This window comes from Cricetulus griseus (genome assembly GCF_003668045.3).
Source record: "Cricetulus griseus strain 17A/GY chromosome 1 unlocalized genomic scaffold, alternate assembly CriGri-PICRH-1.0 chr1_1, whole genome shotgun sequence".
Classification (NCBI taxonomy): Eukaryota; Metazoa; Chordata; class Mammalia; order Rodentia; family Cricetidae; genus Cricetulus; species Cricetulus griseus.
Window position 1 is genome coordinate 212,569,223 of NW_023276807.1, and position 24,875 is coordinate 212,594,097.

General features: G+C 45.1%; 2 protein-coding genes across 5 annotated transcripts in view; one reads left to right on the forward strand and one right to left on the reverse strand.

Annotated features, from left to right (window-relative positions):
* The window catches only part of Ift88 (intraflagellar transport 88), a 95,645-nt gene extending 78,549 nt beyond the window's left edge, over window positions 1–17,096 (forward strand). The window contains exons 25-26 of one of the 3 annotated variants that reach the window (XM_027390474.2): window positions 16,132–16,242; window positions 16,475–17,096. In XM_027390474.2, coding sequence (XP_027246275.1) covers window positions 16,132–16,242; window positions 16,475–16,596 — 233 coding nt within the window. In that variant the 3' untranslated portion in view covers window positions 16,597–17,096. Of the gene's footprint in view, window positions 1–14,135; window positions 14,282–16,131; window positions 16,243–16,474 lie in introns of those variants that run through there. The other 2 variants (XM_027390475.2, XM_035452302.1) reach the window with 2 other exon arrangements.
* Window positions 11,166–24,489, reverse strand: LOC113839175. Of its 2 annotated transcripts, XM_035452303.1 has the most exons (3): window positions 24,285–24,489; window positions 18,965–19,133; window positions 11,166–12,485 (listed from the first exon to the last, which is right to left on the reverse strand). In XM_035452303.1, exons 1-3 carry the CDS (start codon window positions 24,351–24,353, stop codon window positions 12,373–12,375), a joined length of 351 nt encoding a protein of 116 aa, XP_035308194.1. In that variant the 5' UTR covers window positions 24,354–24,489; the 3' UTR covers window positions 11,166–12,372. The 2 variants fall into 2 exon arrangements, 1 of the variants encoding a protein (XP_035308194.1); XR_004772254.1 differs by lacking the exon at window positions 11,166–12,485 and having other exon boundaries at window positions 18,031–19,133; window positions 24,296–24,481.
* Between the last annotated feature and the right edge of the window lie 386 nt (window positions 24,490–24,875).

The following is a 24,875-nucleotide window of genomic DNA, read 5'->3' on the forward strand; positions in this document are numbered from 1 at the left end:
AAAAAAAATGCTAAATTAAGATTTGATTTTCCGGGACTAGGCATCGGTGATGCACACCTTTAATCCCAGCACTTGGAGGCAGAGGCAGGTGGATCTCTGTGACTTTGAGGTCAGCCTGATCTACAGAGTGAGTTCCAGGACAGGCTCCAAAAGCTACACAGAGAAACCCTGTCTCAAAAAAAAAAAAAAAAAAAAAAAAAGCAAAAAGAGATTTGATTTATTCCCACACTCAGCACTGTCCCACACACGATACCCTGCTCTGCCTAACAAACCAACAGTGTTGCCTTGTAGTGTTCTAGTCCAGGAGTATGTATGGTAGTAACAAGTGAAGGTGAATAGGATGTGGTTCCTGTAGGTGTGGCGTTTGACATCTAGTTAGAAGACACAGGCTTCAATGTCACTGCTTGAGAAGAAAAGCAATGGGTTTTCTGATTTTCCTGTGGATAGAAAACTTCAATTAAGACAAAGATTCTATCATGAATTCAGAGCTCAGTTTTGCCAACTGTGTTTAGACAGTTGTAGTTATTGGTGGCATACAGTTCTAGCCAGACAGCTTGGTTTCTCAAGACCCAAGAAACCTCCACCTCCTGGCCTGTTTTTCCTTAGGCCACAGGAGCCATGACACACAGTTTGAGAAGTGGTAGGAGCATCAAAGGCTGTGTCGAAGAGCAGTGGTCCTCCCTGTCAGCATCCCATGGTCTTACTGTCCCTATCTCCCAGAACCTCTCCAACTCCTACTTTATAGAATCCACTAGACCTTCAGTTAGACTGAGCTGAATCTTGAGTCTGAAGGATCCAGGCACCAATCTTTCATTAGCTGGAGGCAGCTATAAAGCCCATGGCCCCTGTTCACAAGTTCTGAGCTGAGCAGGTTGTGAACCCAGCAGTTAGTGTGGAGCATTAACCACGTCTCCTGAAAGCCATGTGAAATCATGGTGTTCTCAATCCAGTGTCACATATGAATAGTCCCATTAAAGAGAGTAAGGCTTCTAATCATGTTTCATATCCAAGAAGTTCATGTATGGCCACCTGGAAACCTGGCCTTCATGTCTTGTGGACTTTTGAACTGTAGGTGAGAGACTGAGGATCTGTATCAAAAACTGGTGTGGCCAAGTATTGGGCAACAAGCATTGTGCACCCATTAAAAGAAACTCCTGAGCCAGGCCAGGTGGTGCCCACCTGTGAGCTCAGCCCTAGAAGGAAGAGGAGGATCTGGAGTTCTAGGCCAGTGTAGGCTACAAACCAAGACCCTATCATCCCTGACTCTCCTCTAAAAAAGGAGAGTTTAGGTTTGGTTTAGAAGGTTTCCTAAACCAAACTGATAGTGCTTGATCATAGAAAAAGGAAGATATGTGACCTGGGCTCTTTTAAAATTGAGTATCCTTTCATAGATAGGCTTTAGGAAAGTAATCAAACTGGGTGAGGTGGCTCCCACCTGTAAGCCCAGCACTTGGGAGGCTGAAACAAAAGGATCACCACCACAAATCTGAAGCCAACCCTAGCTAAGTAGTGGGTTCCAGGTCTGCCTGGGCTTCAGAATTAGACCCTATCTTAAAAAAAGAAAGAAGAAAAGAAAGGAAGAGAGAAAAAAAGAAAGGAAGGAAGGAAGGAAGGAAGAAAGAAAGAAAGAAAGAAAGAAAGAAAGAAAGAAAGAAAGAAAGAAAGAAAGAGAAAGGAAGAAATCTTAGTAGCTCTCAAGACAACACTTCTGAAAACCTTGAGTTTTCAGAGTAGAGACTAGCCTGTTCCTAATGCTAACCACCCTACACTCCGTTTTCAGAGCAGAGCTGCTTGTTCATTTGGAAGCCTGAGCCTCTTGGGTTTCCACTCTGAAAGCCTGCCTTAAAGACCCCAGGGCTGTGAAGGATTCTGCAGCCCAAGGGAGTGCTGGGGAGGTGTTCTGGAAAGTCTGCCCAGGAAGTCTACAGGAAGACTGCCCAGCCCCCCTAGTGGCCCTTGCAAATTGGCCTTAACTCCTCCACCGTCAGGGCTGAGTGAGAGAAGGGATGCTATGTGTCAGGGGAAGCTGCCTCAGCCCTTGCCTGCCACTGCTCCACTGCCAGTTTCAATCAGTTTTGCTTTCTCCCATCCAGTCAGTTTCAGGCCAAAACAAATACTGCTAACACACAAGTGAGCTTTATGCTCACAAAAAGCTGTTCCAAGGAGAAACTTGGCCCTGGTGGCACTTTCCAAGCAGGGCCTCATGTCGCTTGGTTTGCTTGGCACCAGTTTAAAGGGCTACCCAGGACCTTCTCTGGGTGCTATGGCTTCTCCTAGCATTGGCCCTTTTGTTCCTTATTTTCTGACACCTCAAGCATGGCAGTCCTGATGTCCTTACTTCATCCTGCTGTCGGATGTGAGCACCTCTGTCAGCATCCACCCTGAAGTCAGAATAAGCAGGCTGTGGCTGCCTTCTTCTGTCTTGACTTGGGATCCCCTCGCCCCTGCCCAAGGACACACCCAAGCCCACTGTGGTAGCACACCTGCCCTCAGGTGCTCTACCACTCATCCCCATTATCCCTGTTTAGGGGTTCCTGGAGAGAAAGAGCCCCTTCTCTACACCTCCATGGCAAACCTGTGGTTCTGGCAGTCTTTGCGGCATGGCAGTACTCAACCTCCACACATCCAAGGATCGCATGGGGAAGAAAGGCTTTCAGTAGGGACCCACATAAAGCCTGCCTTAAACAAGTACAGTATGTTAAAAACAAATGCAGGAACCAGGCCTGGTAGCACATGCCTTTAGTCCCAGCACTCAGGAGGCAGAGGCAGACGGATCTCTGTGAGTTTGAGACCAGCCTGGTCTACAGATTGAGTTCTGGGATAGTCAGGACTATGTAGAGAGACCCTGTCTCAAAACAAAACAAACAAGAAATGTAGGGCACCAGCTAGCTTTGAAAGCCTTGTCTAGAACACAACTCAGATGTGTTACTGATTGTATGGTGTAGCTATCTACAGGGTTCGCCTCTGACAGCTCTGGTTTGTTGTTTGGGTTTGGTGTTTATATGGATCAGACTAGATCACCTCTCCTTCCCCAAGAAGCTCCAGACTCAGAGTCATCTAGAAGGCTGCCAGACTGCTGCAACTACTCTCAGGGTTCCACTATGGAGTCTGAGGAGCTCCTGAACCCACTGTCCCTGCTGCAGCACCCTAGCTCCGCCCCCTGGAAGAACCATGGCTCTACTCGGAGTTAATGTCAAAACTGAGTGTGATATAGTTACAGGAAAGGTCATTCCTGCTGTTGCCATAGCCAGTTCCCAGTGTGTGTCAGTATGGTCATCCAGCCTTAGGTCTCACCCTATCACTGTCACTATAAAGTGTCACCTTGAGATGTATCTTCCCATGGTATAGGACTTATGTATATAGCCATGGAGTCAGCCTCCACACTGCCTAGGGCTCGTTTATCCTCAAGCACATGGTAGCTATTGCTGTAGGTGTTTTGGGGACGCACTTGCTGTGGTGGCCCAGGTTTACCTTGAAACTCCCAGCCATGCTCCTGCTTCAGCTTCTCAGCTTCCTGTGTACTGAGGCCACCATGCCAGGATTTTCAGAACTTTATTTTTACGGAACTAACTAAAGTTAAGTGAACTTAAATATATTTAAATTACTTGAGGTTAAAAAAAATGTGCTGCTTTTTACAAGCAGAGTTTGGGGGTCAGGGTTTAGCAGCATAGTGATAGACATGCAAAAAAATCAAAAATAAATCAAGAATGTCAGCATCCAAGATGAGAAGCACATGGTCTACAGTTTGAGTAGGCCCAGTATTCTCACCTACTTAGTGTGCTGGCTCCATGTAAGAGGCCAGGGACCGTCTGCACATGTCTGCTTCTCATGGGAAACTGTCCTGGAGTCACAAGGATGCTTCATTACCCTATCATGGTCTTGTGGATTCATTTGAGTACTGTGTTAAGGTTTCATTTTAAATTGCTCTTTTTCATTTGCTCTGTGTAATGTTAGTGGCTTGCTCTCTCTCTGTGTGTGTGTGTGTGTGTGTGTGTGTGTGTGTGTGTGTGTGTGTGTGTGTGTGTGTGATTTTGACAAAGTCCTGGATGTGACTTCCTCCAGTGAAAGTGTATCTGTTTTATGTTCCAAGTGATTTTACAAAGAAAAGAATGCACTATGGCTCAGTGAACAGAAATTCGCTTTTCAGTCAACTTTCTGAAGGACATTTTAGTTTTATAAAAATCCAAATTTGATTTGGAGATTATAGTCCCAAAGCAGGCAGTTTTCTGTTGTTTTTATTTAGAAAACAATTTTCAATAGGTTTTCTGGGTTTTCATGGTATTTCAAGCAGAGAGTGAAAAGGCCACACTCCTATGCCCCCAGGAATAGAGAGACACCTCCTAGAATATGTCCTGGGGTGGTTGCTACAGTCTTGCCAAGGAGGTACTACACCAGAGTCACCTAGAGGGAGGGAGGGGCTACTCTTGTGGAGAAGCAAGCCCTAAGGGACAGACTGGGGACTGTCATATCTCTGAGTATTATTCCTGCCATTGCACTTTGAGCAGCCCTTCACTCCAGAGGTCAAGTTGATGGTTTTGCTGGATACCCTAGTTTCTGACCACTTTGCAGCACGTAGGCCTTCTTAGGGATGATAGAGGGACACATCATACCTGAATCTCTCAGTGTTAGAATCCAGAACTTTGCACGTCAGTACCCACTGTTAAGCTCTTCTGCTGGGCATTCATTTGGCTTAGTGATTCTGTAAGCCAAGCCAGACCATGCATGGAAATCTAGGATTACAGACCATATGTCAGTGATTTGATTCCATTCTGCCATTGGGTTATGAAAGCAACTATACACTTATGCAAATGAATGGGCATCAAACTAAATTACTAGACAAAGATTTGAAGACCATGATATTCAAATGTTCCAATATATTCTTCTTTGCCTTTTCCCAACCACTGAAAAATATGTAACCTTTCCTTAGCTTGCTGTATGTACAAAAAGACTCAGGTCTGTAGCGTGTCAGACCCAGTCTGCACAGGCTAAGCTTTCTGTGATGGTAATGTTGGGTGGTATTGTCCTGTGATCCAAGTGCTGGTTCACAGTGATCTGAGCAGTTATACTTCTTGAGCTGTGAGATTCTATGTCCATGCCCTTGTCCTAAAACTTTGTTAGCTATTTACACCTCAGCTACCTCCAGAAACGTCTCCCTTAACAGCTTAGTGGTTTTGTGGTACACTTCTGTGTTTTCAGGAGAAGGTGGGCCTTTCCTGTGGCCCTTAGCTTGGGCTGAGTTTAAGATCACTATGGCTAGTTCCAGTCCCTGAACTCACTCGGTGTCTATGAACTCCTTTGTCAAGTCATATTATAAGTGAGCCTGAGCAAGTCACCAAGCTCTTTGTCAGTAACATGAGAGGAGAACAGGACCCACCTGTATGGAGTTGCCAAGAGGGAGAAGTGAGTTTCCCCAGAGAGAGCTTTTAAACTAATGTCTGACTTGGGCATCCGCTGGATGAGTGGTGCTGACTTCACTCAGCACAACTGGAGATGCTCCTGTCTGCCCCAGTGCTACATCCATATTCTTTTCTATTGCTTCTTTATTGTGTGTGCTGATGTGTGATGGAAGGGCACACCTGTGTCATGAAATGTGTGTGGAGGCCAGAAGACAACTTTGTAGAGTTGGTTCTCTCCTTATACTTTTCTGTGGGTTCTGGGGATTAAACTCAGACTCATGTTTTCACTTACTGAGCCACTCTGCTGACCCCACATTCCTGTTTTGTGCTCCTGAGTTTGTTTCCTGCCACTGAAGAACATGTACAGGTACATGAAAGTACTTGTAAAGAAATACATTTCTGCTTTACTAAAGAGATAACTTTTAACAGAAATGCTAGGCCCAGGGACTAAGTACTTCAGTAATGGCATGAATGTCAATGTTTATGAAATCTACTTTGGAATGTCAGAAGCAGATTATAAGTCACAGGCAATCCAATATAAAAATGTTACAGAGGGGACGTCTTAGTTCTTTTCCTTGCTACTATGATAAAACACTCCAACAAAAGCAACTTGAGGAAGAGAGGGCCTATTCCAGATCACAGTTCCAAGTCACGACCCTTTATTGCCGAGGAAGTCACAGCAGCCGGAACTTGAAGCAGCTGGTCACATTGTCCCCAGGGTCAGGAACAAAGGCATGCTCATGCTTGTGAACAGCCTGCTTTCTCTACAGTCTGGGGTCCCTGGTGGGGAATGGCCCACCCTGCGGTAGGGTGCATCTTCCATGTCAGCGAACACATTCTCAGAGGCTTACCTTAATCCAGACAGTTTCTCACAGGGTACCCAGACACTCGCCTTTCAGGTGTCAAGTTAACTGTCACAGCTAGAGAGGTATAGAGGCACTTGCCATTGCAAGGCAGGCTACCTAACTTCAATCCCCAGAATCCAGGTGGAGGTCGGAGAAAACTGACTCCACGGTTGTTTCTGATCTCCACACATGTGCTATGGCATGTGTGCCCATACACACAATAGTATTGTTTTAATTTACAGATAGATACACACACACACACACACACACACACACACACACCTATAAATAGACATACCCATCTGTATATGTATTTTATTTTTATTTTTTAATCACATTTATTTATTTGGGGGGGTGGCATACATGCATGGACATGCCTGTTCTTGTGGAGGTCAGTTCTCTTTTTCCACCACATACGCCCCAGAGCTCAAACTCAGATTTTCAGGCTTGGAGGCAAAGCATCCCTACTTGCTGAAACATCTTGCCAGCCCTGCAAGATGCAATTTTATGTATATCTATTGTATGCACATGCACATAAAATGTAAATTTTTTGTATATCTATTGTATGCACATGCATACACACCAACTTCTTTTTTAAGACAGGGTTTCTCTGTGTAGCCTTGGATGTCTTGGAACTTGGTCTGTAGACCAGGATAGTCTCAAACTCACAGAGATTCCCCCTGCCTCTGTCTCCTAACTGCTAGAATTAAAGATGTGCGCCACCACTGCTCAGCAATACACAAACTTACCAGTTATTCCCTTGTTTTCCTTCTGATCTTCCTAGCTTTATTTTTCTTTGTATTTTGAAATAGGTTTTGCTGAGCCATGTGTGGTGGTACATGACTTTAGTCCCAGCACTTGGAAGGCAGAGGCTGGCAGGTGGCCACCCTGGTCTACAGAGCAAATTCCAGGACTACATAGAGAAACCCTGTCTCAAGAAAGACAGGAGGGTAGGGAGGGAGTCAGGGAAAGGGGAAAGGAAGAAAGAGAAAGGAGAAAGAAAGAAGAGAGAGAGAGAGAGAGAGAGAGAGAGAGAGAGAGAGAGAGAGAGAGAGAGAGAAGATCTTACTCTGTAATCCAAGCTGTCCTTCAGCCTTCAATCTTCCTGCCTCAGCCTCCCAAGTGCTGGGGTTTCTGGTGTGTACCACCGTTTCGCAGTGTACCTCTCTACCAACAAATAAGTACATGCAAGCTCCTAACCATAGTAGGCACTCAGTAAATGCCAGTGCCCTGCCTTTCCCTCCCAGATCCACTTCACACGCCAGGGACTTAAACATTTGAAATTCAAAATATGATTTAAAAATAAATTGTCAGGCAGTGTTGGCACACACCTTTAATCCCAGCACTGGACAGACAAAGGCAGGTGGATCTCTGAGTTCAAGGCCAGCCTGGTCTACAGAGTGAGTTCCAAGACAGGCTCCAAAGCTACAAAGAGAAACCCTGTCTCAGAAACAAAATATTGTTTCTTTTGCTTACGTCTTTATTGAATCCCTGCATAGGCTCCCACTCCTCTCGCAAGTGGTGCAAGTAACTGTAGCTGGCAGGGTCAGCTTTTCCAGAGTCTCCCTGTGTCAGTTGACTGTGCATAGTATGTTTAGATCAACAGAAGAGGGAGGGTGGGAACCATAGCCATTGCTGTGTAAAGATGAGTGTCCGTCTGCTTCAGCATTTCTATATACAAACAGTTTCACACCGCAAGACTGTGTCTTTGCAGTTACTTTTATATCAGTATCATCTTGGGGGTAGAAGAAAGACCAAAAACAACTTTTAAAATGTCTAATGATTCAGGAAATCAGAGTTACAGCTTACAAGGGAGAATCCTTGAAGAACAGATTTGGAAGGATCATAGCCATTGTGTTTATGATGTATTCGGATGAATAGGCATGACATATTCTGATGAATGGCAGACTATTTTTTTTTTTAGAAAAGCTTTGTTTTAGGAGGCACTTTCTTTCAAAAACAAGAAGCTGCTAGGTGGCATTTGAAAGGCTTCTTAGCTTAAGAGAAAGGCAGGATTGAAGAATTACTAGGTATGGATTGATCAGTTGGTTCTTGATAACTAAGGGGCCAGTGTAGCCCTGGTAAGAGCAGTTTCAGGCAGTAATCACATCCAGTGGTCTAAGGAGTGGGCAGGTTTCAGGGAGTCAAGATAGGATACACTGTCTTCTAACACGTGCAGCCTCACTGGACATGAAAGACAGGCCAGCTAACTCAGAAAATTAGCATTGCCTTAAAAAGATCCTAAGGGTGTCAGGCTGCAGGAGTTTTGTTTTCCTTGGTTTTGTTTCTGAGTTTGAGTGGCTTTATTTTTTGTTTGCTTCTTGAGACAGCATCTCCCTGTGTACCAGGCCCTGCCTATCACGGAACTTGCTATGTGGCCCAAAACTCCAGCAATGCTCCAGCCTCTGCCTCCACACCAGCGCTAGGTCCATGACACTTTGCCCATCAGGATGTGAAGTCTTCATGAACTGAATACCCTACTGTCTAAAGTGCTCCTCCCTGCTGGAGAGGGCTGGGAATGTTCACCAAGACCTTTAAAGGGTCTTTGCCCTCAAGGCTGAAGAAATGGCTCAGTTAAGAGCACTGGCTGCTTTCTCAGAGGACCCGGGTTCAATTCCCAGCACCCACATGGCAGCTCACAGCCATTTATAACTCCAGTTCCAGGGGATCTGGCACTCTCTTCTGATCTCTCTGTAGGTACCAGGCATGCAGGTGGTGCACAGATATACATGCAGGCAAAACACCCACATGCATAAAATAATAAGTCAAATGTCCATGTCCTTAATAGAACTTATTTTTAAAAGATAATCAGGCCAAAGGTGGCACACACCTTTAATCCCAGCATTTGGAAGGCAGAGACAGATGGATCTCTGTGAGTTTAAGGCCATCCTGGTCTACTGAGCAAGTTCTAGGACAGCCAGAGCTATTACACAGAGAAACTCTGTCTTGAAAAGACACCAAACCAAACCAAAAAACAAAACAAAACCAAAAACAAAAAGATGTGATTTCTACCTCTTACCGCCAATCTGTCTTCAAGTCAATGACAAATGGTTTCTTTTTCATGTTTATCTTCCCTACCACCATGGGTGAGATACTGCTACTCTAAAAATAGGAGAATTCCACTTTTTACTAAATTTGGGAGTCTTATTTCTTAAAAGATAATCAGGGCTGGAGAGATAATATCTCAGTCTGTAAAGTACCCACCATGCAAGCCGTAGGGGTCCCAGATCTGATCTCCAGAACCCACATGAAGGGCTGTGTGTGGCAGTGCCTGCTCGTGATCTCAGTGCTGGGGAGGTGGAGACACGAGGGTCCCTCCCTGCAGCTTTGCCAGTGAGCTAGCTGCTTTAACCAGTGACTACCAGGCCAGTGAGCTAGCTGTTTTAACCAGTGACTACCAGGCCAGTGAGCTAGCTGTTTTAACCAGTGACTACCAAGTCAATAAGAAACTGTTTCTAAAGAACAAAGTCCAAAGCACATGATGAAGAATGACATCTGAGGTTGTCCTCTGGCCTCCTTACAAATGTGTACGTGTCCCCATACATATCTCTGCAGAGAAGAGAGACCCGGATGCAGACAGAATACATATTTAGCACATTATTTGTGGTAGAAAACACTAAGGATAAATGAAGTGTAACTAGACATAGCCCCAAATGTAATTCTGCTTTCCTTGGCCTGTGGCAGTTACTACAGCCCCGATACCTACCCTTGACAGGATCTGCTATCAAGCTTCCTAGCTATTTTTAAGAGAGGGGATCAAGCCCTTAGGAGCCCTAAGACTTGGATGCCTTAACATAACAACTTCCAGAGTGTGGCCAGAGTACAGTAATAATGTTCATTAGAAAGTGCCCAGAAATCAATAAAATGAGAAAAATGCAAGGAATGTTATTGGTTGTTTAAAATGTTTTATGGATATGACTTCATGGAAATATTAAGATAAAAGGCACCTTCGGGCCATCAGGTGCCCAGAGTAAGTGCTGTGTCCTTTCCTCTTGTGCTGGGTGTTTTAGAGTCCTTAGTACTTGTGACAATCCAAACCATCACTGGTGCTTGAAGGCTAAGCTATCTGTGCTTTGTTCTTGTTTTCATTACTTATGGATTCAATTTGGGCAAAGTGCATTTGAATCTGATTTTAAAACCTCAACCTTGCTGAATAACACATGCCTTTAATCCCAGGAGTCAGGAGGCAGAGACAGGCAGATCTCTGTGTGTTCAAATCCGGTCTGGTCTACAGAGTGGGTTCCAAGACAACCAGGGCTACAAAGAGAAACCCTGTCTCAAACAAACACTCAATCTTATTCTAACCATTAGAATTAACAAAACGAACTGCATTTAGAAAATTAACAAAAACGAATTGCATTGCATTTTATATTCTCTTCACCATTTTTTTCCTGCCTTGAGTTTACCATCCACAGTAAATAATTTTCATTCTATGTTACCAGTGGGCAAGGACGAAGCCAGGTTTTTCCAGGTTCTTAGCCTCCTACTTAAAAATGAAATTAAAGCCCATGTAGATTACAGAATAGCAAGAAAACTAAAGCAAAGAACTAGAACAATTAAGATAAACACTGTCAAGAGTAACAGCAGGCCATCCAACTGAGGGTACTCCAAGGGCTCCAATTACTGTTTTGGGACTTCCTTTTCCAGAGTTTAACTCTAGGGGGAGTTTGGTTAGAATGGGTGTAATTTAGGTGTTTCTCTTTTGACTGGCAAGTCTGGATTGCATAAGCCCCTGCTCACTGTACATGCCCCTTCCCAAAATGCATCTGACTTTAACCATACGTGTGCCCAAATTATGCACAGGCATAAGATGATAAGTAGAAAATTCTCTTTAAAAGTTCACTTTGAGGACACAGTTTGCCTACTTGTACACGTAACCGCCTAGGGCGAATTGGCCCATTGCCTGTAGTTCCCAGATGGTACTCTAGGATGTGTTCAAGTGAAACCAAGAAGTATCAAAGGGTTGCTCAGGAGAGAAATTTATTCTTGTTTAAAGCAAGTATGTATACAGCTCTGTGCAGGTTGGGGTCCTTGGTTGCTAACAGATTGCTAGATGCATTGTTCAGAGGTGGGTATGTGCATAGCCCAAGTTATTCTCTATGATTACTTGCCTCATTGGGAAGCGTATTCTTTCTAAATAAGCAAAGACTGCCTTTCTTGGGAATTGAATTCATTTTTTTTTGTAGAAAACATGTGGTAGAAGTGTATATAGTTAGGCCCCCTAACCTTACTTAGTTTAGTGAGTAGACCCTATATTGAAAAGATCACTTTGTCATGGGTGCTGGAGAGATGATTCAGGAGTTAGAAGCACTTGTTCTTCAGAGGACTCAGATTCAGATCCTAGCACCCACATGCTGGTCCACATCATCCATAACTCCAGTTTCAGGAGATTAGGCATCAGGCATTCTTGAAATGTACATATATATACACCTAGGCAAAACACTCATATGCATAAAATTAGTCTTAAAAAATGTCTTTAAGGATCACTTTGTCACAAGGAAAAGGGGTGCATATGTAAAAACAATAACACTGAAATGTTACAACTGGTTACCAGGACAGAATAGAGTCAGATCAAAACTACTGTGAGCTTCTGTGAGTGTATCGAGACAGTAGCCTTGCTGGCAAGGACCAGGAAGCCAGCGCTGTTCCAAAGTTAAAGCTGGGTTGAAATTAAGGCAGAGAAAGAGCATGCATGTTTAGTTTGTCCAAATGTTCAGCTACTGTTACCAAGACAGCCACATTTTGTAGAGTCCATCAGATTATTGAGCTGGAACTGCAGACGGTGGGGAAAGGCATCTAAAGAAGGTCCATGCGCCACACTGTATACCTTCTCTCGGCCAGACAGCTATTATTGTGTGACGGCATTCAGGAGGCTTGGGTTCAGGGTTACTGTCATGGGTGTACTATGTCAGAAACATAGACAGACACACTCGTGTCTTTCCACAATGTCAGAATTGAGTGACAAATTCACATCTGTTAGGTTGGCTGCAATTTACCAAGTAATTCTGAATTCCCTTAGGAGCTGGCTGGGGCAAACATGAGTTCTTTTATCCCCACAGTTGCATGTCTACATGCATGGATATGTAGGTTACAAGATGACTACAGAAGAGTTAAGGAGGCCACAACAGAGTTCAAAGAGGCTTTCCTAGAAGCAGAGGCAGAAGGCTGATGGAGATGTAGAGTCTGTAGGAAGAGGTGAGGTAGATAAACATCCCTGTTGGAGAAGCTTCTGGAAACTCCCCATCTGCAGAAACAGGATGAAGGTTAGGTCACTGCAAAAGTGGACATGCAGCAAGGTCAGGTCACTGCAGAAGTGCACACGCACAACCACGGAGGCCATGGAGGAGAGGTACACAGACAGGTGTCCCAGGTTCTCTGCCTGTTGGTCCCATGCACAAACCAGGTGGTCACATGACAGGTTGGCGGAGGCTACAGTGACAGGTATGACTCAATAGTGTTGCACCCATCTTCATTCTGGAGTCCTGGAAGGACTTAGTTTGTATGACAGTTCTACTATGCACATGCCTCAGGACACTCGACAACTTTGCAGAGTAGCACCTTCTTACCTTAGGAGGAAGTTACTTATTTATCAGTCTGTGCTTTGTGGGTCATCCTGCCCCTTCATCTGTACTTAGAATGGAGTGACCCAGGGCAAGGCACAGCAGGAAAACCAGTTTCACAAACTTGAGGTAACACAAGGCACAGTACAGACGTCTGCCTCTCCAGCCATGGCCATGGATGGAAGAACTATTCCCCATATTTTTATTTCCTGAACTTATAACTTCTCTCAGAAATGCTAGTTACTGGTTTTTTGATATGAGTATATCCTTATAAAAGTGATTTAATTGTTTCTTTGTGTGCATGTGTATACAACTCTGTGTACACATATATAGAGATCAGAGCTCATTTACGCATTGTCTTCAGAAGCTATCCATCTTGTTTTCTGAGACATGATCTTTCATTGGCTCAGGCTCTGCCAGCTAGACTAGACTGGCCAATGAGCTCCAGGGATCCTTCCCACCTCCCCACTGCTGGGATTACTACCTGGGCCTACCTAACCCCTGACTTTTTTTTTTTAAACTTCCTTTAGAGACAAGGTTTCTGTGTAGCCCTGGCTGTCCTATAACTTGCTCTGTAGACCACGCTGGCCTTGAACTCAGATCCGTCTACCACTGCCCCCGAAGTGCTGGGATTAAAAACCCTTGACAGCATGCCATGGCTTTTTAAATGTGAATTCTAGGGAGTGGTCAGTCCTCATTGTTACACTGCAAGCACTTTACCAAGTGATATCTCCTCGGCTTTCGTTTTATTATTTAAGCAAAAAAAAATCTACCCAGACTCACTCACGCTTATTAACCTATGTGTGCCCAATGGTAGTCATAGCATACCCTTCAGTCTGTAATATGGGCCAAGCATGGTGATCTGCCCATAGCCCAAGCTACTTGGGAGGCTGAAACAGGGGGTTAATTTGATCCCACAGAAGTGTGAGACCACTCTAAGCAATACAGTGAGACTTACGTCATTTTGCTTTTCAATTTTTTCCTTTTTGCTTATTTACTTATTTCAGACAGTGTGTCACTGTGTAGCTCTGTCTAGCCTAGACCTCACACAGATCTACCTGCCTTTGCCTATGGAGTACTGGCGGTAAGGGTGGTTGCCACCACACCAGCCACAGTTTTCAAATGGACAAGTAAAGTTTATCAAAGGATGTCAAGGGTTTGGTTGCTTGGTTAATAATGTTTTGTTTTTGCAACAAGGTCTCATGTGTCCCATGCTGACCCTGAACTCATTATATAGCTGAGTATAACCTTCAACTCCTAGCTGGAACTTCAGCATGTATGTACCACTATACCCAACTCAGGTTTCATTTCCTTAACGGTTTCTTTTTTCACAGACTTTGAATCTTCTATGACTAAGAATTACATATCAGGATTCTAGGAGAGTGTAAGGGCCTAAAGGAGATCTCAGGCTTCTGTTGCTAACTTGTATGTATGTGGAAAATGAAATAAACACCACCAGTGTGGTAGCTCATCAGGTGATGGTACTGTTGTGATTCTGTGAAAGTTTCAAAATTAGAAAAATATGCTGTGAGATGGGGCCGGCACCGGCGCGATGAAACACAAACTATAGAGAGTGTGGTTTATTATAGGTGGGGGAGGGGGAGAGTGGAAGAGATGAGAGAGAGAGACAGACAGACAGACAGACACACACACACACAGACACAGAGAGAGACAGGGACACAGAGAGAGACAGGGACACAGAGTGACAGAGACACAGAGAGATAGAGAGTGAGGAAACAGAGAGAGGAAGGCAAGAGAGAGAAAGTAAGAGAAGAGAGAGAAGAGAAGAGAGCGTAAGTGGGCAGGGATCTGTCTTTAAAAGGGGTCGTTTACACCTGTGTGCAGACTTCGTTCCCATGGAACCCTGGACTGACCAGGGTACTGCCCAAGTGGATTCTGCCAGGTAACCGGGGCAGGCCAGCCTAATACCTGAACCTTTCAGGTACTTGCCACACAGCCTGGCAACCTGAGTTTGATCCCTAGAGTCCTCGTAAAGGTAAGAGGAGGGAACCAACACCAGAAAGTTGTTCTCTGTTCTCCACATATGAACCATGGCACAAAGCTCCCCACCACACATCATGCATACACATCAACAATAATCAAAACAATAGTTTGTAGTTAAAAATTACTGGTTCAGATGTGGTGTTGCACACCTTTGATCCCAATGCCCTCCTGGAGGGAGGAAGACTTCTGTAAGTTCAAGGACAGCCTTGATGAAAAATGAGTTCAGGCCAGTCAGGGCCACACTGTGAGTCCCTTTCTGAAAACAACAAAATAAAACTGCCTGGATTGAGCCAAATATGGTGGTGCACACCTTTAATCCCAGCACTCAAGGAGGCAGAGGCAGGTGGATCCAGGTTTGAAGCCAGCCTGGTCTACAGAGCATTCCAGGGCAGCCAAGGAAGGCTACACGGAAAAACCCTGTCTTGAAAAAAATGAAAGAAAAGTAAAAAGAAAAAAATACAGATATTAGTTGGACGGTGGTGGCGCATGTCTTTAGTCCCAGCACTCGGGAGGCAGAGGCAGGAGGATCTCTGTGAGTTCGAGACCAGCCTGGTCTACAAGAGCTAGTTCCAGGACAGCCTCCAAAGCCACAGAGAAACCCGGTCTCAAAAAACAAACAAACAAACCAGTGAACAACCTAGTGCTGCGCCTCCAGGGCACCTCGCCAGCCTTGAGATGAGGCTGACTTTGCACCATCCTTCAGATGCTCTTCCTTCCCAGTTGTAATCTTCAGAGCAATCGCTCATCTTCTTACAACTTCTCTAAAATTGCAACCTAGGGCCAGCACTTGTCCCCAAGCCTGATGACCTGAGTTCAATCCCAAGGTCCATATAGTAGGAGAGAACCTACTCACACAAGTCTTCTAACCTCCATATCTATGCCTGGCAAGTGTACATAGACACATACACAAATAAATACTTGTAAAAAATAAAATTGGCAGTGGCACACACCTTTAATCCCAGCACTCGGGAGGCAGAGGCAGGAGGATCTCTGAGTTCGAGGCCAGCCTGGTCTACAACTTGAGTTCCAGGACAGGCTCCAAAGCTACAGAGAAACCCTGTCTAGAAAAAACAATTAAATAAATAAGTAAATTGAAATCTGTAAGTTAGCCCACATTTACAGGTTGCAGATGTTCAAGTGGTATTTTATATATGTTCAGATTTCCAACAAGAGATTTCTTTCAAACACGAATTCCATTCCCTAGAAGTCAGCTTCTGATGACACGGACTTCGTATTACTTGGCAAACACATATGATTTGAGATGTGCAATGTGATGTCCTGGTTCCTTGGCATATTAAACAAATGAATTTTTATTTTTGTTTTCAGATAGTGGCCAGAGCAATAGTGCCAGTAGTAAAAGTGAACGACTGAGTGCCAAGCTCAGAGCTTTGCCTGGGACAGATGAACCTTATGAAAGTAGCAGTAACAAAGAAATAGGCAAGTGCTGGTCCCCCCTGCCCAGCTCCTCCAGCACAGCTGGTCTAAAGAAGACCCAGAGGTGGCAAGTGTGTCCTGGGAACTGCTGAGAACTAACATGTGCAGACTGGAATCACAGACATGGAAGAGCTGTTTCTGTTCACTCTGAGTCATTGGGTTTGGACTAAGTCTAGATTGCTTTCAAGTTTCTTGTTTTCTCTGTTCTAATGGCACGATCTCTTTTGAAACCTAGATGCCTCCTATGTGGATCCCCTGGGCCCTCAAATAGAAAGACCAAAAACAGCAGCCAAAAAGAGAATCGACGAGGATGATTTTGCTGATGAAGAGTTAGGAGACGACTTGCTTCCAGAATAATACAAACTCTAATATGCTCTGTGTGTGTGTGTATGTACACGTGTGTGGAAGCCAGAAGACAGCCTTGGGTGTTGTTCCCCAGGCACCGTCCATCCACCACTTTTATTTGTGACAGGGTCCCTGTCTGGCCTGGAACATGCCATGTAGGTGATGGATGGCCAGCAACCCCCAGGGATCTGCCTGCCTCCACTTCCTCTTCCCCAGTGCTGAGATTATAAGCATGTGCCACCACACCCAGCTTTCTTTAAAGGGGCTCTGGGGTTTGAACTCAGGTCCTCCAGCTTGCAAGGCAAGCACTTTCCCAACTGTACTCTCCCTGGCCCAATAAGTCATTTACCAAAGCAAAGAAATCGTCTTATAAGATAATGCTCATGTTAAACCTGGGATCAGATGTCCAAACTGTAATTTTGTACACTGTTGAAACTTTAAATAGTGTATTCTGTTCTCTGAGGCTGGGTTTATGCTGTCATTTTTATGAAATAAAAACCATGAAGCTACTACATTAGGCCAATGACTTCCTTACCTTTCTAGCAACACTGACCCACAGTGAGAAGTCAGTTTTTTAGAACACCATGGTATCTGCCCACCCACAAGAAAGTTTGTATGTGCAATGTAAAATTTACCTTTCTTTATATAGAGAACCAGTAGTGAGTTTATTATATTTCATGGCTTAAAAATTACTAAGATATATGTGTAATCTTTATTCAAGCTACACTGCTTGGAGTTTGGAAGGATTTGCTTAGTCTTTGGGTAGTTTGTCTCACTGTTCAGACAGCTCTCTTGAAGGCAGCATAACAAAACAGAAATAGAGAAAACACCAAACTGCAACTTTGTTTAATGGTTGCCATTGGTGTGTGCACAGTGAAGCCGTGTCTCAAGACTGGTTGGCCCACTCCTTGCTTAGAGCACGAGGCTGGAACAGGACAGCTTGTGTTTTCCTTTAGATGTATCTGTGTGGGTCTAGACTGTCCGAAGAATTGGCTGCTCCATCTTATTTATCCAGGACAGTTGGTGTTGAACTTGTGGGCTCAAATGATCCTCCTGCCTCAGCCTTTTGAGTAGCTAAGACTGCAAGTAAATGCTGCCTCATCCAGAAACATTTTAAAATATGAGGGTATCGTGGGGTGCCCAACCTGAACTAATACATTCCCAATACAACCCCTAGACTCAAGGTTCAGGGTCACAGAAGAGGGGGATGAGTGTAAGAGCCAGAAGACCAGACCATTTGCTGTGAGTGTCTTCTACATATGATGGAGAAACCACACACAAGTTTTCAACAATATAGCTGCTGCACCAGAGCAGCAGAATGACATCACCAGCTGACATGCCAGTGTGAACAGGGACAATTCCACAGGGTTCCGCCTCTAGATGAAAAGCTACAGGTGGTCAGTGTCGCGACCGCCTGGACCAGCAAGGAAGACCCAACGCTGAGACTCTCCCTTAAGCAGTTTACTCAGGAAACTGAAACAATCTTCTGACTCCAGGGAAAGGCCCCCCACAACTTAAAAGCACTCTTGCCAGCCAACCCCAGAACGCCACGTGGCTAAGGCGGATAGGCTCGAATTTGCTGACGCAAGTTTGAATCTTAGACCAAGCCAAATAAGGAGTTGTTTATTCCAGAGAGCGCTCAGATGTCCTTCCACCTTCCACCTCGGGATGGTGGAAGGCGGAAAACGGTGCCATCTTCTGGCGTGGCGCATCGCAGCTCTCCACAGTTCCCCCTTCTTTATTAAAAAACAGAGCGGGTGAAGATAGAGGCCCAATCCCCGGTGTGCAAACATGGGATAATGTATTGGTGACACCCACAAACTCTATGCCTGCGGTGACCCAAACCCATCCCGTACCTATTTTCCCAGGGGAAGGATCTTGGGTACAACCTTCATGCAATCGGGCTTGTCTTCCGAGGGCAGCCTAGCCGCATACAAGCAAACCCTCTTGAAGTGCTTAGCCTCGCACCCCGCTTAAGAGAGCATTTTAGTTCTTAATAGTGGCCAACCAGGCCTGGGGGACTGCCCTGCCTCTATGGCAGTAAAGGCTTGAATAATCATAGCTGCATCGCGCTTTTGCGTAGCCCTAATCCTGCATATACACCACAGGCAGACCAGGGAGACCATAATCAAGAGGCCTGCTAACCCTCCCATGCCCGCCCACTCTTTCAAATGATCCATGGCAGAGTTCAACCAGGAAATCAGGCCGCTTGCAAGGGATAGGTCTATTCGGGTGGAATTCACATGCATGATAGCCATCCTGAGTTCTCTCATGGTGTCTTCAAACTCGGATGACCAATTCTGTAACAGAAACTGAGATAATCTTTTAAACTTCGATTGGTGGTAAAAAGGCGTGGGAAAACCCCTGCATTATACATCACCGGCATAAGTCTTGGGAACGCTGACAGTATCCCCCATCTCTGCTCCGCCATCCCCAGTTGACTCATCATGGGAAGGAGAAGAAGCATCACCACATTGACACTCATGGTGTTCCTCATGTTGGATTTTCCTGATCAATTGTTCTGGCACCCACACCGGATCCTGTTGGTCCTGTGGAAAAACACAAACAGAACCTCATGCCCATGTCAGCACAGGATCAGGCCCATGCCAGAGGCCTGTCAGAATATCCTTCCATTTAACCATCCCTTTAGCAGGGCCATGTGGATCCTGATGTCTATCAGCTGCAGAACGACCTTGAGCATCCAAATTTAAGAAATTAATAGTAAATAGGGCGAGAGATAGCCTCTCCTTAGGAGTACGGCCGTGGCCTATTCCTCCTTTTTGTTTTTGCAGACATTCCTTTAACGTTTAATGCCTTGGCCTTGAGGATTATACAGCAATCCATGGAGAAGTTGCACCTCCATGCACTGGCAGAATGAAGCAAAAGTCTGAGCCGTATAAGCTGGCCCATTATCAGTTTTTAACTGTTGGGGTTTACCCCAAGCAGCCCAAGCTTCCAGGCAATGAGTGACAACATTTCGTGCCTTTTCTCCTATTAGAGGCATGGCATGCATGATGCCTGAACAGGTGTCCACAGACACACGTACATATTTTTAACTTCCAAATTCAGATACATGTGTCACATCCATTTGCCACACTCTCAAAGGGAGTAGACCTCTTGGATTCATTCCTACATTGGGTGGATGTTGAAAAATTACACATTGAGGGCAATCTAGAACCACTTGCCGAGCATCAGCTCGAGAGAGATGAAATTTCTTTTGTAGTGCCCTAGTGTTCACATGAAAGGTCCTATGAAAATCTCTTGTCTTTTCCAAGGTGGAGCTCAAAAATATACATTCCATTCTGGTCCACTGATCGACCTTATCATTACCTTCACTTAATGGTCCTGGCAGACCTGTATGCGCTCTTATATGTTGCACAAAGAAACAAGCTTTCCTTTGCCAAATTAAATTTTGAAGTTGTTGAAATAAAAGGCAAACTGGACTGGCACTCTTTATAGGCCTAGCCACTTCCAATGTCTTAACAGCATTAACAACATAAGCTGAATCTGCGAGTAAATTAAAGGCAAAAGGACAGGCCTTAAAAACTTCTAATACTATTTTTAATTCCACAATCTGAGGGGAGCCAGGTTGAAATTGGTGTAACACAGGCTTATGCCCCTTAATCATATAGGCTTTACAACCTGTCTTAGAACCATCAGTAAACACATTCGGGGCTTCCACAATTGGTTGAGATGAGGTTATCCTTGGAAATATCACGGGATGTTCCCTAAAAAACCCCAATAATGGATGTTTAGGATAATGATTGTCTATATCTCCATCAAATCCACACTGCAGGATGGCCCAATCATCAATTGTGGCCAAAGAATATTAACTTGATGATTGGAATAAGGCACCACAATCATATTGGGGGCTATGCCAAAATATTGCATTGCTGGATCCCGTTTAAGGCCAATTTTGCCACCGCAGTGGGATAATACTCAATGGATTTAGCAGGAGATATTTCAGGGTAATCCATAGCAGCCGCCCCTCTTGCCAAAGCAAGCCTGTAGGTTGATAATATGTAGGAAGAATACACATAGTGATGGCTTGTCCTTCTTTACACCTCTGTAGAAAGGCACCTTGTAATCTTTCCTCTACCTTCTGTAGGGCATTTCTTGCTTCAGAAGTCAATTCTCTAGGGGGATCTAGAGCTGAGTCCCCATTCAACACATTATACAAAGGTTTCAACTCATAATTCGGTAGCTTCAAATAACACCTAATCCAATTTATATCTCCTAATAATTTTTGAAAATCATTTAGGGTCTTCAAATTGTCCTTCCTCAGTTCTACCTTTTGTGGAATAATACGGTTCTCACTAATCTTTGTTCCCAAATAGTTTACAATTTTTTCTTTCTGAACCTTTTCAGGGGCAATAAATAGCCTTTTTCTTTCAAGCAACTTTACTAATTTTACATAGGCCTTCTCTAACATTTTTTCTTCCTTAGCAGCCAATAATATGTCATCCATATAACAAAGACATCATAAAGTAGGAAATTCCTTTCTCAGTGATCCAATAGCCTCCCCAACATAAAGTTGACACATATTGGGGCTATTAACCATTCCTTGTGGCAACACCACCCATTCAAATCTCTGATCGGGCTCTTCATGATTACAAGATGGAATGGTGAAGGCAAATCTTTCACTATCCCTGCCACAAAGGGGAATAGAGAAAAAACAATGTCTTATATCAATCGCAATAATATGCCAGGATGCCGGCAAAGCAGACAATAATGGCAACCAACGTTGTACTGGGCCCATAATCTGCATCTGATTGTTAATGGCTCTTAGGTCATGTAGCAGGCGCCATTTTCCAAACCTTTTCTTAATCACAAAAATAGGGGTGTTCCATGGGGACACTGATGGCTTAATGTGTCCCAATGACAGTTGTTCAGCCACAAGGTCTTTGGCTGCACTCAGCTTTTCAGAGGACAGTGGCCACTGAGGAACCCACACTGGCTCCTCTGTCTTCCAAGTAATGGGAATTCCTTCCTCAGCGGCCCCTAGGAAAAACCCAAACCTTGCCTAGGACTTCTTTGTTGCGTTTGAACGGGATCCTTTCTTCCTTGTAAATATTTCCCTATTCCATAATTGGGATGGTATCCCATGTTCTTCATAATTTTTTGAGAAGTGGGGGAATATTCGCTGTTCAACTTAAAACCCATGTCTTTTAGAAGATCTCTTCCCCATAGGGAAAGGAAGTTCCAAAGCATAAGGCTGCATAACTCCAGAATGACCTTCCACATCTTTCCACTGTAACTGTCTTGCACTCATGTCTGGAGCCTTTGCATAACCTAGCCCTTGTAGGGTTTGAGAAGAGACTTGTACAGGCCAGCCTGTAGGCCAGTCTTTCTTGGCAATAATGCTTCTATCTGCCCCCATATCTAATAGGCCTAGGATCCTTTTTCCATCTATATTAAGTTCCAAAACTGGTCTTTGGTCCAAATCTAGGGACAGAAAAGTCAAATCTGTTCCTGTGGATCCGAAGCCGCTTTTCCCTCTTTCTTTGTCTTGTGCAGCAAAACGCTCATGCAGGCTAGGCAAAAGTATCAACTGAACTATCCTATCTCCAGGGGAGATGGCTGTAATACCTCTAGGGGACTCTACCATGATCTTCACCACTCCAGTGTAATCTGGATCAATCACCCCTGGGTGGATTCTAAGGCCTCTCAAAGCTGTAAAAGATCTCCCTAGAAGGAGCCCAACTGTGCCTGGTTCTAAGGGTCCCTGAAAGTCTGACTCTATCAATTGGACCCCCATCTGGGGAGTTAATACAAGTCTGGTGGTGGAACGGAGGTCCAATCCTGATGAACCCGCAGTGGCTCTCCTTGGTCCTTTGGTGGCCGAAGGGATGGCCACTGAGTTTTGGTCCCACTGCTCTGATCCTCCATAGCCCCATATATTTGAGGGCCCTGGGGTCGGGGACCCGTTGGCCGTTTTTTGGCCTGGCACCATTGAATCCCGCATCAAGCGGCTGGCCGTTGATATCTTTGACTGATCAGCATTCATCGGCCCAGTGCTTCCCCTTTTTACACTTAGGACATAGGCCAGGTTGCCTGCGGCCGAGGCCTCCTTCTGAATTTCCCCCATTTCCCCTTTCTGGGCATTGCTTCTTTATATGTCCTGTCTTGCCACATCTAAAGCAAGCACCAGGACTTCCCCTTTTGTTCTGGGTCAGCTGAACTACAGAAGCTGCAAGGCCAGCGTTAGCAGTCCGCTGAGTTCCCTGCAGACCTTCATCCATGTCTCTATCCCTTTGTTTTTATAAGGGGTGATGGCAGTTTTACACTCTTTGGTACACTGTTCATATACCAGCTGCTTTATCAGCGGCATGGCAGCGTCGGAATTCCCAAACACCCTCCCAGAAGCCTCAACCATGCGAGCAACAAAATCAACGAAAGGCTCCATGGGTCCTTGTATTATTTTTGTAAGGTTGCCCGAGACCTCACCCTTATCAGGTATAGATTTCCAGGCTCTAATGGCAATCTGATTAATCTGATCATACAACTGAATCGGGTATCCTGTTTGTTGATTAACAAAACGCCCTTGGCCGAGCAGCATATCTTTGTCCCAGGCTGCTGCTGGACCCCCGGGCAACCTGGTTTGCTGCCACTTGCTCGTCTGCAAACTAAGGAACACCTTCCATTCCAGGTACTGTCCTGGGCTGAGACAGGCATGGACTAAGTTGGTCCAGTTGGTGGGCATCATACAAAGCCTGGCAAGGGACTCAACCAGAGCCACAGTGAAGGATGCAGTAATGCCATAAGTCCTCACAGACTCTGCTAGAGCCTTGATAGTTTTAAAGTCCAAAGGCTCGTGATACCTCTGCCCCTGTGGGTCTAAGAATACCGGGCAAGCGAGGCGCAACTCTGAGCGAACTTCCTGCCAGACCTGAGGGCAGTGTGAGGCTCCTTCACCACTGCCTCCACCATCTCCTTCCGTCATATTGTAAGGAGGTGCGGATGGGGTTTCAGCTGGGGTTTCCCTTTCATTTTCAAGTGCGAGGGACCTTTTGAACTCGGGCTTCTCCCGTTTCCCTTATATCCTTTTTACTTTGGTTCTCTCTAGCTGCTTTATCAGTGCTTGGAGTTCCTCTTCATCCTCTGTGTCCCCCCCTCGGAACTGGAGGACTCTGTCTCCTCCAATTCCTTACGACTCGGGTAGATTTTCTCACTGTTAGCTTTCTCGGATCGCTCCTCCTGAAGGGAGTCAAGAGCGGCCTGTCCCTGTTCAACTGCCTCACTGTATCTCTTGTCCTCCAGGCAGCCTCTCACTAATCTCCAGATAGACACCCAGCTTCAGCGTCCCCTGTTCCCAAGCAAAATCTAGGCCCCTTCCCAATTTTTCCCATGAAGGGACTGTAAGCTGTCCAGTGCTTGCAAACCAGGGTGCTATTATGTCCACCTGCTCTAAAAAATTATCTAGGGTGCTTCGTTTTAGTTTTAAGCCCTTCGAGCGAAGCAACTCATTTAGGGCCACAAAAATTGGGTGCGAGATCGACGTGCCCATATTTAGCACAGCACAAAATCCCCCCCCCCTTTTCTCTTTATCTACAGAGAAAGGAAAACTTTATCACCGCTCTAGTCAAGGTCCGTAGATTTTTTTTTTCTCCCTTTCTCTTTACCTACAGAGAAAGGAAAACTTTATCACCGTCCGTAGATTTTCTGCCCTCTTCACGGGCCCTTAACTTTATCCCTCTTACCTGGGACTTACCAGTGCAATGCCCTGGCTGCAGAAGGTTCTGAGTCTCTTCAGAGGAGGAATTCCCCATACGTGCCACCACTTGTGGCAACCGCCTCGACCAGCAAGGAAGACACAACGCTGAGACTCTTCCTTAAGCAATTTACTCAGGAAACTGAAACAATCTTCTGACTCCAGGGAAAGGCCCCCACAACTTAAAAGCACTCTTGCCAGCCAACCCCAGAACGCCATGTGGCTAAGGCGGATAGGCTCGCATTTGCTGATGCAAGTTTGAATCTTAGACCAAGCCAAATAAGGAGTTGTTTATTCCAGAGAGTGCTCATCCTGGGGATGGTGGAAGGTGGAAACCGGCGCCATCTTCTGGCGCGGCACATCGCAGCTCTCCACAGGTCAGTGCCTGCCGAGAGGGAGAATCAGTCTCCTCCAGGGATGAGCTCTCCTGCATAGGTTGACCAATCCCAGGAGTGAGCCCTGGATGGACATGCACATATAAGCAAAACGAAATTGACTCAGTAGGTTATAAATACATCTGTGTATATATGTGCATAACACATAAGTGTATAAGTATAGCAATAATAAAGAGATCATGGAT

Excerpts from the sequence above, each read along its gene's own strand:
- LOC113839175 (XM_035452303.1), bottom strand. The coding sequence starts at position 24,353 with ATGGGGAATTCCTCCTCTGAAGAGACTCAGAACCTTCTGCAGCCAGGG. Across the intron at positions 19,134-24,284 it reads ATTGCACTGGTAAGTCCCAG|GACCAACAGGATCCGGTGTG; the intron begins GTAAGAGGGATA and ends GTTTTTCCACAG. Across the intron at positions 12,486-18,964 it reads CGTTCCCAAGACTTATGCCG|ATGGGGAGTTTCCAGAAGCT; the intron begins GTGATGTATAAT and ends CTGTTTCTGCAG.